The sequence below is a fragment of the Haplochromis burtoni genome, unplaced genomic scaffold (genome assembly GCF_018398535.1).
Source record: "Haplochromis burtoni strain Fernald_Lab_line unplaced genomic scaffold, NCSU_Asbu1 Contig_11, whole genome shotgun sequence".
NCBI classification, from domain to species: Eukaryota; Metazoa; Chordata; class Actinopteri; order Cichliformes; family Cichlidae; genus Haplochromis; species Haplochromis burtoni.
Window position 1 is genome coordinate 618,712 of NW_024582372.1, and position 14,634 is coordinate 633,345.

Consider the following 14,634-nt stretch of genomic DNA (forward strand, 5'->3'; position numbering starts at 1 on the left):
TGCAATGGTGTTAATGAACACTTTCAGACAGTGACTAAGTACTGACAATAGTTCAAGCAATGAGTTTCAGGGTTTTTTTGGGTTTTTTTTTTGCTGAGTTAAGTCCAATTACAACCAGGCGATTTGGCAGGTAAGAGTGTTTTGTTTACACAGGTTGCCAGTTCAGGATAGTAGTAACTGTCTTTACAAGGAAGGCTTTAGATTAATCTTCTTTGGCATTCAGAGGCATGGATGTAGGACTTTGCAGTTTCTCCACAAGGGTGTGTACAGACAAGTATTCTCAAAATCCACAAATTTGCACTCAGGTAAGTATGCTTTAGTGGACAATAGTTGAACAGGTAGGTTTCTCCAAAAGGCGGATACACCAGCAAAAGATCTGTGATGGCTAAATCAGGTAAGTATGGATTAACAGGTAACCAGGAAACAGAGCATCAAAACTAGGCAGTCTAAGATACACAACCAATCATCTATATCAGATGTGTGAGTGGCTACTTCAGATGTAGACGAGAAAGCAGGTCTAAGACCAGGAGGGCAGAGGGACCATGACAGTATGAATGTGAATAAGGATTTAAGAATCTTGAGTCTATTACAAATTTTTCAAGATGCATCACTAACCAACAAAAATACAGTAGTTTTAGAAGTTTTCATGTAGGAAAAGTTTATTTTATTTTATTTCTTGACCTCAGTCACTACTTCATGCTAAACCTCAGCATGGGTGCCTGCCTCCTCATGAGAGTTTATCAAGAGTATATAGCCCACAGCATATGCTTTGCTATGTGGTCAATTTTTCAGATGGCTAAGCACAGCTTGAGTATGTCAGCTAAAACAAATTTCTTTCTGCAGGCCTATAGCTGAGTTTCGACTTAACTGTGTAGGTGTATCACTGTAACACTATTATTCACACACTACTTTTTTTAAATTACCACTACACAAATAAAGTTCAACTTCCACCATAAGTACCTTCAACCTGGAAAAAAAAACAGCAGTATCCCATCCCTAACAGGCTTCCTGTATATCATCTCTACCTCTTTTTCCGTATTGTAATTGCGCTGGATTTTGAGTAGTGGTCAGTATTCTGAACTGTACTTGTGATATTGACTCTCACACAAAAGACAGAGCTGCGAAATGCTAACTAAACCAGGCACATGTAAAAATAAATAAATGCATTTTATAATTATGACAAATCCATGAAGTAGCTCGCTTGGCACGGCTGAATCACAGTACTGTGTAGTACTTTTTTCTGTATATTTTGGCTGATTTTGTTCTGTTCAACACAACCCCACACTACTTCAAAAATGATGAAATCCTGGCTTTCAGACCAGGTATGCTTTTACTGCATTAGCAGGGTGTTCGGGATAACTGTCATTCTGAAAAAGGAAGGTGTTTCAAGTCAGATGCTTTCCAGATGATGTTACATGATGGATCCAAATTCACCATCATGGTACTACAATCATAATTCCATCAGTTTTGACAAGATCCCAAACACCACTAACTGAACTGGAGACCTAAACCATAACAGAACCTCCACTGTGTTTTACAGACATTTGCTGACACCCACGGTTCCAGCTTTCTCCTGACCTCTTACATATGTATATATGTCAGGATTTGAACCAACACTCATAATCAGTGCCAACAGGTTTTATGGAATGATGATTGTTCCCTTCCTTAAGAATGGCATTGTTAAGGAAGGGAAACGGCATTGACAGCCATCCTTCCACTAAAACCATTTCTGATGAGGCTTCAGTGAACAGTAGCCAGATCAGCTGAAGGGCCAGATTCATCTCAGGTCCAGTGTCAGGTCTTTGCTGGATTTTTTTCCTATTTTTCAGGGACATGATTTTCTCATACTGTTCACCTGTTGTAAATCCCTTTTCTTAGGTTTGCTACTTCTTCTTTTCCACTTTCCATTTTCCTAAACCTTTCAGGTTTTCAAATAAAAGCTCTTTTAGAATCACCCTGTGTTTTTGTACTGGGCAGCTAATAAAAAAGTGTCTAAAGATACAAGATACACTGTGCTGTTCTACCTTACTGAGTGATAAGTTATAGGGTTTCAGCTCCTTGTCACTTAACAACACAGTTATCCAAGAGTTAACAGTTTAATAAAGCAATTTTGTCTGGGTTAAGTGTAGTGTGAAAAGAGCTAATAATCATTTTAGAGTTGCCTAAGATTAAAGTTTGGCTTGCAGCCAGTCTCACTCTGTGTTGGTAGTTAAAGGAGCTAATTAAACAAACCCCACATGAAAGCCCCCTCCTCGGGAGCTAGAAAGATTAAACGCCCTCAGGTGTATTCGCTCTCTAACTACCGCGCAACAAAAGTGAAACAGCGATTAGACAGCATGCACAGTTTTCACCACGCAAAACAGGATTCTGCTGGGTGTGTTTTGCGATACAGTATTAATTATAATCAAGATCCCAGAGATGGAAATAATGCTGAGAAATGGGACATTACTAGGATTGCAATGAAATCTTCGGTTACTTTCTCAGCTGTCTTACATGTAACTTGCCTCCAGTGCAGTATAGGTTTTGTGTTGAGATAAAGTCACTACTTATATGATCGTTTCCTGTTTTATTTTCTGTTTACTCACATAATGTGTGTGTACCATAAACTGTATATAAAAGATGGGCATGACTGCAGTGATTAAATTTTATTGGTTGAGGGAGCCCTGTTTTGAAGCTGTATTAGCATGTTAGCTACAGATGATTTTGTTTTTCTTTAAGACAAAGTGGCAACATTTTAATAAGAGGCTGGCATGCTAAGTTACTCTGGTTAGCAAGCTGCTCCATGGACTTCAAACATATCATATTTGCCAATTACCACACTAATAGCATACAATAAAATACTGGAATTTCACTTGCCTGGAACACTGGACCAGCTTATAATCTCGATGATATTCAAGGCTGCACTTGTCCAACCAGTCTACATGTGTTTTGTGGATTTGATTCAACATTGTTCACGAGTGAAGGGAGAACATTAGATTGACAGATGGACTGGGGCGAGATCCAAAGTGAATCATATTCTTTTTTTCTTTTTTATTATTATTTTTTACATTTATTTTCCTTTGAAGACTAGCTGGGTTCTCCCTTAGAGATAGAGTGAGGAGCTCGGTCATTTGAGAGGGACTCGGAATAGAGCCGCTGCTCCTCCACATCGAAAGGAGCCAGTTGAGGTGGTACAGGCAACTGACTAGAATGCCTCCTCCTAGGTGAGCTACTCTGGGCATGTCCTTCAGGGAGGAGGCCCTGGGGCAGACCCAGGACTCCATGAAGAGATTACGGATAAGAAGGATGAGCTGGAATAGGTGGCTGTGGTGAAGGAAGTCTGGGATTCTCAACTCAGACTGCTGTCTCCTCGGCCTGAATCTGGATAAGCAGCAGAAAATTAATGGAAAATAAATGGAATTTCACTTGGGGCGATTGTGGCTCAAGAGTTGGCAGTTCGCCTTGTAATCGGAAGGTTGCCGGTTCGAGCCCCGGCTTGGACAGTCTCGGTCGTTGTGTTCTTGGGCAAGACACTTCACCCGTTGCCTACTGGTGGTGGTCAGAGGGCCCGGTGGCGCCAGTGTCCGGCAGCCTCGCCTCTGTCAGTGCGCCCCAGGGTGGCTGTGGCTACAATGTAGCTTGCCATCACCAGTGTGTGAATGTGTGTGTGAATGGGTGGATGACTGGATATGTAAAGCGCTTTGGGGTCCTTAGGGACTAGTAAAGCGCTATATAAATACAGGCCATTTACCATTTACTTGCCAAAACCAGGAAGCCAGACTTCTTGAGTGAGCCAGTAATAGAATTGATGGCAACACAAAGCATATTATTTGACAGATAATTGTATTAAAGTGCACCAAAATTGACCTGAAAAACATTTGAAAGCATGAAAAATCATAAAAGAGGTGAAACCTAGCAGACAACTGCATGTTAATGACACTGGAAACTATGGGAAATAGGTCACTTTTGTCCGTGGATTGTGGAAAATTTATTTCCCTATTGCATTACTTTTAGTCGTGCTAATTATATACAGTAGAGACTACAGTTCTGTATAGTGCACATGTGAAGTGAAACAAATACACACCTGTGCCTTCAGGCTTCTGCTCTTCTTTGACACATGCATTAAAGTGCAAACACAAACACACACATGCACTACATGCACTATAGCAGCTTCCTTTTCGCCTGGTTTGAATTTGTAAGCCCGAAGCTCCTGCCAAAGCTCCTGTTGCTGTGGGGAGAAGCAGCTGCGCACTCATCCTACCCTCCTTCCAGTTTTCCAGCTAATGGAACATTCCAGTGCTCCCGTACGCCCCTGCCACAATAACAAATTTGGTACATCCCATTGGTGCTTCTCTAGCTGGTTTGTCACTGACTCAGTAGTATCACAGCAGTCAGCCAAACAGTATTTTGAGCACACGCTTACCGGCGCGCGTACACACAAACAACACCGCGCACATAGTCTGAGAGTGAGGACATAAGACGAGAGAGTTATAAAACAGAAGGAAAGAAATCCTCGGCTAGTCCTTCCACTCAACAGTCTTCTGGTTGTTCTGCATCCCTGATATGACCCTGTTCAGTCCAAGATGTGAGTATACCGAAGTGTTTCCTTGTGTATGTGTGATGATGCCTGTTTTAGTGGATGTTTGCATGCACCACGGTGTTTCTGAAAGACAGTATTTGCCATTGTTCCTCTCATTCCTTTTCTCTCCACTGCCGTTTCCCCCCTTCATCCTGGAAGCTTTTCAGCTTGTGTGTGCTCATCTGTGCACTTCAGCCTGAAGCTCCGGTTTCTCTACATTTGTACCTCAGAGCTGTTTTTCTCGCTTTTCCCTGTCCGTAAACATTAGTCCAATCAGAAGGTGCTGTGGTAATATAGGAGACACTGGACTTGAGGATGTTAAACACTGTGATGCATTAAGAGGTGTTTCAGGCAAATTTACCTTTAAGCAAAAGCCAAGTGTGTTTCTCATATTGGCAAGGTCAGCACATGGTCTAGTCAGGATACAAAGGCTTTTGCTAGTGAAATGACTTATAGCTTAATTATGTTGTAATACCCATCTCTCCATATGGATTGAGATTTCTTTATAGTTTTCTTCTTCATCTGCAAAGTGAACAGTGCATCCATGAACAGTTTCTAATAAGACTACATTACCATGCAGGCACAGTGCCAATATCTTCTCACAACTTCCACACTAGTTTGGAAACCTCAGTCTGTTCTCAAACTTGTCTGGTGGGGAAGCAGAGGCTTCAGACGAGGTCAGTATAGACTAAAAGACTCCACAGTGAAAGTAAAACGCATCTTAAACTGTTGAATACTTCCACAGTGCAAAAATAAAGTCAAGTCACTGTTGTCGTCTCCCTCACTATAATGCTGCGTTCTGCTTCACTGTTGAGACGTGGTTTTTTAGCACACTAGCATCTCTCTCAACTTACCATGTATCCATGCCAACAAACAGTATATTTCCTGTTTTTTATTTGTTCCTTAGATCTGTAAGTAATAATTTATGTTACACAGTTTCTTGTTTTTATCTGTGAGTGGAAACTAAGTGTTAATGGTTGCAGGAACGTGCAGAGACTCGGCATATCGACAAGACCTGCACACGCTGCACTTATACTTAGACATCGTCAACACTTTAATATACAGGGTACCAGGATGTGAATTAATTAATAAGCTTTATGACAAGTGAGGGGGATTTATGTGATCCTATAGTCACAATGATATTATCAACTGTAAGTCTAAATCAAATAAAATGTTAATTTCTGCTATTCTGGTTGTGCTGCTTGATAGTGCTGTATACTGTGCCTTGACAAATTTGTTCTGGTCCAGAATAAGTAGTAGGCTTAAGTAAAGCCAATAACCAGTGATCAAAAGAAAAGGCACTAAGGACAGACAAAGAACAATACAAGAGCAGAAAATATCTTACTGTAGTTTAATCTTTTATCAAGGTTCTTTTGTAATTTAACCAATCTGCTAAATTGAAATCAGCTTTGCAGTCCTGGTTTAAATGATTGTTGCAACAGCGTTCAGCCATACGCGCTCTCTTTTCTTTTACTTTTTGGATGCAGCGCTTCAGAAAAGCAAAGTGAGTGTGCGAACGGTATTACCAAATATTCCATTTGAATTAAATGCCTCTGAAAATTTCAGTGTCAGTCAGCAGCTCAAGCGTTTGCGTTCTGCTCTGAAGTTAGTTACTCGATTAAGATGTTGAATCAAATTACGCTGAAAAATACATCAAACATTTAGGGATGCGGTTCAGCCCAACGCGTGATAAATTGAAGAATTGGGATGAAAATAAAAATGATGATAGAAGACGGCAGATTTAGCTGTTTTTATCTGATCACATTATCCAATCTCCCACACATCCGTGACTTCAAGTGTGTGTGTGTGTTCAGACTGTTTGCTAAAAAAGAATCTGTGAAAATAAAGTAAGTGCTGTGCACAGACTCCCCTTAATGCATGTGTTGCAGACTCTTAAAGCAACTTTCAGTGTTTTCCAATGAGGTGAATACACAGATTCCTATTTCCTAACTTTGATCCAGGTCCAAGGTTTCATTAGAGCAGGGTGGGTGCTGATTGACTGGGATCTTCAGGGGAAATCTAGGCTCCTTCTAGCTTTGAAAACTCAGAATAAGAAAAGCTTTTCCACATTGTGTCTATGTAATTTTGTTTCCAGGTAGTGTGATTAAGCTGGCTCTAACTTTGGCTGGGTATGAAGCGGCACTCTGGCAGTCAGCCTGACATCCGCTGATACAAAGCATAGTGATGGACTGTGGCGGAGGCTGAGGCTTTATAACCCATTACAGCTGATCGCATGTGACCTTGCTGTGTCCTCTGATGCTCTTTGAGCCAGTTTTACGAAATAACTGTCTATCAGATTATACTGCCGTTTGAGTTCTATATCTCCCTGCCAGTTTGCACCTGGAATCTCTCAGGCTGGTCATGGATTTGTAAATGAGTCCTGAATCACTACACAATCTTGTTATGGCTGAAATATTAGTATTCGTCGAAAATAATCCAATTTTGCACGTATTGCAGAATTGCTGTCTGTACGGTTTCTAACCACACGGTGATGATGTAGTAATGTTTCAATTATGTGTTTATATTTAAACCATATATTTTCTTAAATCTGTCATCTAAACTAGAAGCAAAAATAGAAATAAAACTAAAATAATAGTCTGCTTGTGATTGCCCTCCAATAAAATGGATGGTATAAATGGATAATAAATGACAGTAGTGAAACATAGTGGTTGTAATCTGCAACATGTTTTCATGATAAAAGCTACAATTTTGACATATAATCCACAATACTATACGTATGTCCTCAAAACTCTTTAGTCTGCATTATATTCATTTAGCAGATGATTTTATCCAAAGGCCTACAATAGTAGTGTCTTTCAAACAAGTTATTATTTTTTTATAGCTCTAATAAATGCACAATGTAGCTGCTTAAAGTGAGACTGTTTGGTATTTGCAAGGGGAAAAAATGCATATTGCATCACAACAACCATGAATCACTTTTTCCTTTGCGTTCACCGTGGTTAGAGCAGGGTGGAGTATTTTATAACACTGTGAGTTCACTTCTTTTTCATAGGCCTCTATCTGTGTGTGGCTCACCAAAACAAGTTGTCATTTATGTGAAGTCACTTTAATTCAAAACGCAGTTTGCCTTGTTTTTTGAAACTATACCTCTGAACAGAAAACCCCCAAAACAAAACAAAGTATAATACACATATATACGTGCATACATGCATGGGCATAGATGTGAAGTCTGCAAAGGAGGAGCTAACTGTGGTGTATATAGGATTTTGTTTACTCTGATAGCACTCTGATTACCTCCTGAGGTTTTGCTCCTGTTGAGCGGCACAACTGTGCTCAGCAGCATCCTCCCCTCTCTTCCTGTGTAATGGCTTCATCACGCAGTCAATCATACAGTCATCCTGTTGCTCAGCAAACTCATTATAAAACTCAGTTTTGTTTTCCTGGCACACAATGCCGAGCCATTATATTTAAAAGATAATGTGTAGGCCTTTTGTCCTTTTAGTGTAAGGAGATGTAGTCACTTTTTCATGAAAATGCTATGTGTACTTTGGGAGGTAAAGGCGCATACGTATGTCTAAATTTCTTTTCACACTTTCAAACCCATACTTAATTAATTGTCGCTTCCAGCCATTTGACAATCATGCTGTGCGAGTGTATGTGCAGCTGGTCCAGTCACACTCCATTCACCACCCATCTGTCCATGTCAGACTGGACTTCTCTCCTCTCCTCTCCCCGTCTCTTTGCTGCTTACCTCCTGCCTGTTTTTGTTTTGTCTTTTACTCACCTTTGGTAAATTGACAAGAGAGCAAGCACAGTGAGAGCAGTGAGCTGCTGGTGTGTCCTGTAATCAAGATGGTTTATGGTTAAATGGCTAGTACAAACATGTATATAAAAGTGTTTGCAGGAGAGAAAGAGTGAGATCAGAGCTCAGTTGAGCTTTTTAGAGGCTGTGCCAAGTTTCCAATGTATCCTTGCAGACAGGAAATAAAAATGGAGTGAACAGTCTAGCTCAAAGTGGCTGGAGGGAGGTGGACGTGAAAACAGATACTGGCTTCTGTCAGTCTTAGCTGGCCCTTTAGTCAGCAACATGTCAAGCTGCTGTAGATTATGTAAATGTTGCCAGAATTATAGAAGACCCAAGTGTAGGATAAACATGACCATGTGTATGCCATTTAGTCATCTGGAGGTTCCTGTGTGTGTGTGTGTGTGTGTGTGTGTTTGTACTCTCTCTTTGTTGTGTTGCAGTATGTCGCTCTTTACTGTATCAGTACAAAGTTAATTGGTTGCTCTTTCATGCAGACATGAGCATGAGTGGAGAGTTGAAGTCAAGCCGCTCTAGGGCAGCCAGTAAGAGGGCCAGCAACACCACTTATGGGTGAGTATGACACCGCCCACCTCCCCACACCCACAAAGCTCGCACACCCACAAAGCCCACAAAGCGCACACACACACACACACACACACACACACACACACACAGGAACACTCTCCTATCCCCCACACACTCAGAGATAATCATGTGCTCTATTATTTGCTGCAGCCCTTTATCTGTAACTCAATGGTTGCACCTCAGCTTTCCAATCAATGCAGCATTATTTGTTATTAGCTTCATACCAGTGTATGTAAGCTGCTATTGATTTTGGCCAGAGGTGCTGTCTCCATCAGTCAATGTTTGAATCCATCTGTTGATGTAGTGCACACATATGATTGGAGCTGATTACTGTTTATTGCTGACAGTTCAATACTGCGGTGTGCAGCTACACTAACGTAAACTCTGTGCTCAGATGGCTGGGGAAGGGAGTTGGAGGGGTAGTGGAAGAGATGACAGTGTGTGGGCTTGTTTGAATTTGTTCATGGCTTCATTACTCAACTCGAACTCTCTCTTTGAACTGCAGATTTTTCTCTGGCTGCGGCTCTGTAGGCCAAAGCTCCTTTTATTAGCACAAACCACAGAGAGTACTGTCTTTTTGTTAAGTTTGAGTCGATCCTCATTTTGTAGTACTCACTGGTAATGGCTCATTGTATGTACTCTGTAAATCCATGTATGTCCTTCAAAATTAATTTAAAACAAAGGGGAACAAAATAGAAAAGTCCAAGAAATTTAGAAAAAGTCACCAAATTCCCAAATTAAATGATAGTTTCTGAACGCATACAAAAGTGTTTTTTTAACATTTAAGAAGCTAAGATGAGAAAAACATTAATTTTTAAAATATGTTGCCGGACGTCCACTCTAGGATAAAAAAAATACTGCAAAGTAGGTTAGGAATGCAAACAAGAATAGAAAATGAATATTAACAGATGTAATGATATTGAGGCCAACTTGTTTGTCTCGGTCTCAATCAGAAAATCTCATTAATATTCTATCTTCTGTGCAACAGGGCCTCCACATGTGCTTCCAGCTCCACAATACACACTGATGATTTTCAATTCAAGGCAGCTGTATTCATGTCCTTCTGTTGGTTTCATCATATATTAGAGTGGTGTATAGATGTAAAAATAGTGCAATATGGGTCATTATGTATTATGTAGACAGCATGTCCTTGAAAACAGTTAATCCAGCTCTCTGCTTGTGCTCCCTGCTCCAATCCCTCTAACCAGCCCTGCCTAAACCTTGAACCCCCAAACATTATTCAGCCATTCCACCATGCAGTTATTCAACAGCACTGCATGCATTAATGAGGTTAGTCATACAACACACATACTCACGATGACTAACACCCAGTGGAAAACACCTGAGGTATCAACCCCAATGTAGCCTGATATAGCCTCCGTGATATTTTGCAGAAATGACATAGACTTAAAGCAGAGGATGTTGGATTTCTGTGGTCGTTTGAGGCTTATAGACACATCCAGCAGGCTAAACTAAGCACGGGACACATCCAGCCTGTTAATACATGCAAAAAACATGATTACAGTCATGCGGGTCGCTCTGTGACGCATGTGCAGTGGTGCTTTAAGCCTGATGTTAATCTTCGCGTCAGCGTATTTATGGACAATGCTGTTCTAATGATAAGCAGGTATTGTTTTGATAAACAATTTAGATTACTATACTGACATATATCACTTACAGCACAGACTTGTGGATGTAATTATTTTTGCAGAGTTTTGATCATCACTCAAACTAGTGTGGAACTCAAACTATTTTGAGTCTGTTCACATTTAAGGGTACATGAATGCATGATGGTGTACTAACTAACTGTCACAAAACATGAGGATGAAAAACTGCATTTTTCTCACCCTTAGTGGTCATGTGGTCATTTTTCTAGCCACATAGCACAAACCACCAAACAATTTTCACCCAGCGTGAAGAAGATTAATTGCGTGTAGTGGCTCAGTCACACTAAAGGAAAAATAGGACAGCAGTGTCCTTGCGAGTAGGAAAAATCAGTGGCTGCCCATTACTGCATTTATTTATTTATTTTTCTATTTGTATTTGGCAACTAGTTACAAGTAGTTTTGGTGAGCAACTGGTTTCTTGATGGTTAAATGTCCAACATTCTGAGCGTCTGAGTGACCAGAATGTAAGGAAGTTGCCCTGCAACTCAAACCAAACATCACACGTGTTGTGTCATCTTGGTTTTATTAAACACAACTGTTCTCTTCCCTGGAAATGAATTTAGCATTATGGTCAGACACGCATCAAATTGCTGATGTTCACAAAATGCACTGCATGAGTGCAGCCTGCTAACAGAAGTACCTGAGTTGAGACACGCTGGGATAGTCAGAGGATTACATTATTACAGTTCATCCTGAAAGGGACACAATTTAATAAAACTGACAAATCACAAACTCGTAGTGACACTAGAGGAAGATTCAACAAAGTTTATGCAATGAGGATTTGTGTATATGGACAATTTTCTCCATACATTTTAAAAGGTAATCCATCAACAGTTATCAAGACAAACCAAAATTACCAACCGTTAGACTGATGGCAAAATCAAATGCATGACAGTAAATTACAAAATAAAAAGGAATAAAATGCTTTCTTTTGGCCTTACTGGAAGGCAGTGTTTACAATTCCTCTGCATAACGTATATATTTTGATTTCTAAAGAAAATGTGAGCAGTACAGCTACAGTTACACATGAAAATGTTGTGAGGCAGCTACCAAAAAATCTCTCTGTCCAGGCTCCAGTAATCTTGCTTTGTGCTGCTAGCAGCAGCGTGCCCTGACTACTCCCTCCCACTATTCTCACAGCGCTGGCCAACAAACGTTCGCCTGTGGCCTAGATTACTTTGCAAACAAACTTTCTAAGTCATGTCTAAGATGCTAAAGCAGTGTAATCTACTCATCCAAAACCATGTAGCATACCACTCTTTCTAAACTGTTATTATGGCTTGAAAGCTGGATTATGAAGCTCACAATAAAAATTTTAAACTCTATTGATAGTAAAACCCAATAAAGGTTTTCATTTGATGCCTTAATGCACTGCAAGTCATTTCTTGCCTCATGATATCAAGCACGTTTGTGTTTTTTTCTTCTGTCTCTTCCTGCTGCCATTCTCTCATGCACTATATCTACCCCCAGGCTATTTCCTCTACAGCGACCCTGGCAACATATGGGTGTTGTCATCATTTATCGTTCATGCTTTCTGACTGTCACAGGTCCTCTCTATTGGTGAGCCACAGCTGTGGAAGCAGTGATGGGGTGTAGCGAGTGGCAAATGTTCCACAACCCAGATGCTGTTGATGCTGCAGCCGTGGCCCTTGTGTGCTCCAGTGCATTACTACAAAGCTCACTGCACTGTACTGTGTGGCCCATATAGGAAGGCTCAGGTGCCATATGAGGGGTCTCAGAGGAGCGTGTGTGCTTGAATGTGTGTGTGCGGTCAATGTATAGTTAACCCATGGCTTGGGATAGAAGACTGGGTTGGGTGATGGAGGGAGGCTTGCTGTTTAGTCTTTTTTGGCCTTTGTCTCTCAAAGCACTTGCTGTTATAATTAAGATGGAACAATAACACACAGGCATAGTCATGTTAACTAATATTTTCTTCTCCCCTTGTTATGTGTGATAAGACTTTTGTGGCTGTAGTTGTAATTTTTTTTCTCCCCGAAGTATGTCCAGTCTATCTTAAGGTTACTACAGTATTCATTTTACTAGCTGCTCCATTGGTTTTCTCAGTGGTAAGGGGAAGGAGAGAGGCACAGAGGAGGGGGATAGGAGGGTAGCCTTGAAACCGAGTGGCAATGTGCTGAGCATCTGGTCGCTGGTATTTTCGTCTGATTTCTTCTTTAATTATGAGAGGGGCTACTCATAGAGGAGTCGGTGTTAGGATGGAAACAGTGCGAGCCATCTGTTAGATCAGCTCAAAGACGCTGAAGGGGGCAGAAGGGGCAAATATGAACTCTGAAGTGGCCAGAAACAGTAGATGATGAAGTCCTACGTTATACACAGTGAACCAGAACTTAAAAGCTAATTTGACAGCACGGCGATGGATAAGAGAGTGACAGGAAATATTTTAGGTCATATTATTAACTTAATTTAATGTTGCTCTTTTTTTTTATTGGTTATGGTAACACTATAAAATCACCAGCCACATCATTAGGTACACTTTTGCCTTCAGAGATCCCTAATTTATCAATACATAAATTCAAGGTTTTTTTTCATATTGACATGATAGCGTCACACAGTTGCTGCAGATATGTCGATATCAACGGACATCAGTGATGTAAATCTCCCAGTCCACCACATGCCAGAGGTGCTCTGTTGGATTGAGGTGACTGTAGGCTATGAGTACAGTGAACTCATTGTGATGTTCAAAAAACCAGTTTGAGATGACCTGTGCTTTGTGACATGGTGTGCTACCGTGCTGGAAGCAGCCATTAGAAGATGGTACATTTAAACAATATTCATTTGGTACTAAGGAGCCCAAAGTTTTCTTCTTCTTCCTTTGGCTGGTCCCTTTAAACAGGTTTTATGCTTTCCACATCCACAAGTCCACTAGGGACCGCTAGGTACCTGTGACTTAATTTTGGGTCCCTGTCCGTGTACGCAACAGAGTATAATAGCTTTAGTGGTCACGTAAGTAGATCATCTGCCTCCATCTCACTTTAACCCTAGCATCCTCTTCTGTCACACCAACCCTCTGGATGTCCTCCTTTACTACATCCATGAATCTTCTCTGTGGACCCTTTTTTTCCTGTTGCCTGGCAGCTCCATATTCAAAATCCTTTCACTGTTTCTCTTTTGCCCATGTAAAAACCATCTCAGCCTTTCTTATTCTGTCTACAAATTAAAGGGCCCAAACTGTGTCATAAAATAATATATGTTCTCTTTAGAGAAGACTGTGTAGGAAAATCCCAGTAGATCAGCAATTTCTGAAATGCTCAGACCAGACGTTTTTTGTGTCAACAACTGCCATTTTCAAAGTCACCTAAATCACCTTTAATCCCCATTATGATGCTCAATTTGAACTTCAGCACGCTGTCTTGACCATGTTTACATGCCTAAATGCATTGAGTTGCTGCCATGTAATTGGCTGATTAGATTTTTGAGTTAAGAAGCTGTTGAACAGATGTATCAAAGTGGCTCTTGAGTGTACTCTCCAAGCTTGGCACTGTGAATGGGAATGTGTTGTCACACATGGGGAGAGCTGGCGAGTAACCAAGTACAAATACTTTGTAACTATACACGATTTTCAGGTATCTTTACTTGAGTACTTATTTTTCTTTTTACTGTTACGTCCTACATTTTAACACAAATATCTATATTTCCTACCACTTACATTTTCAAAACAGACGTGTTACCTTTGGTTTAAGACATTTGAGGGGAGTTATTATTTCAAGTCTCTGCACCCTTTAACAGTAACACATGAAAAGCAATCCTAATGGTAGATCAATCAAAGTTATCAATTACAAAGAGATATAAGTTGTATCTGATATAGCACCTCATTTGTTAAACCAGATTTTGGATCTGTATTTGATGTAAAGTTGTGTTGTGAAACATCCTGGAAAACAAACTAAGTTATACTAACTGTGTGGTATTTAAAGGTTGCAGTTTAATGTTCTGTGATGGCTGTAAAGCAAAGAACAGTGTGTGACTGGTGCACAGCGGCTTTGGTGTTCATGGTCAGAGTTAGGCTAGATTAAGTGTTGCAGAGATGAATTTGAATTTAA

The 14,634-nt window shown here is 40.5% G+C and overlaps 1 protein-coding gene across 1 annotated transcript in view; it reads left to right on the forward strand.

The window, feature by feature from the left end:
- The first annotated feature begins 4,333 nt into the window (after positions 1 to 4,333).
- si:dkey-234i14.2 (heterogeneous nuclear ribonucleoprotein C) overlaps positions 4,334 to 14,634 on the forward strand; it is a 40,270-nt gene continuing 29,969 nt past the window's right edge. Inside the window, exons 1-2 of the mRNA XM_005915189.2 lie at positions 4,334 to 4,564; positions 8,819 to 8,894. Coding sequence (XP_005915251.1) covers positions 4,543 to 4,564; positions 8,819 to 8,894 — 98 coding nt within the window. The 5' untranslated portion in view covers positions 4,334 to 4,542. The remainder of the gene's footprint in view (positions 4,565 to 8,818; positions 8,895 to 14,634) is intronic.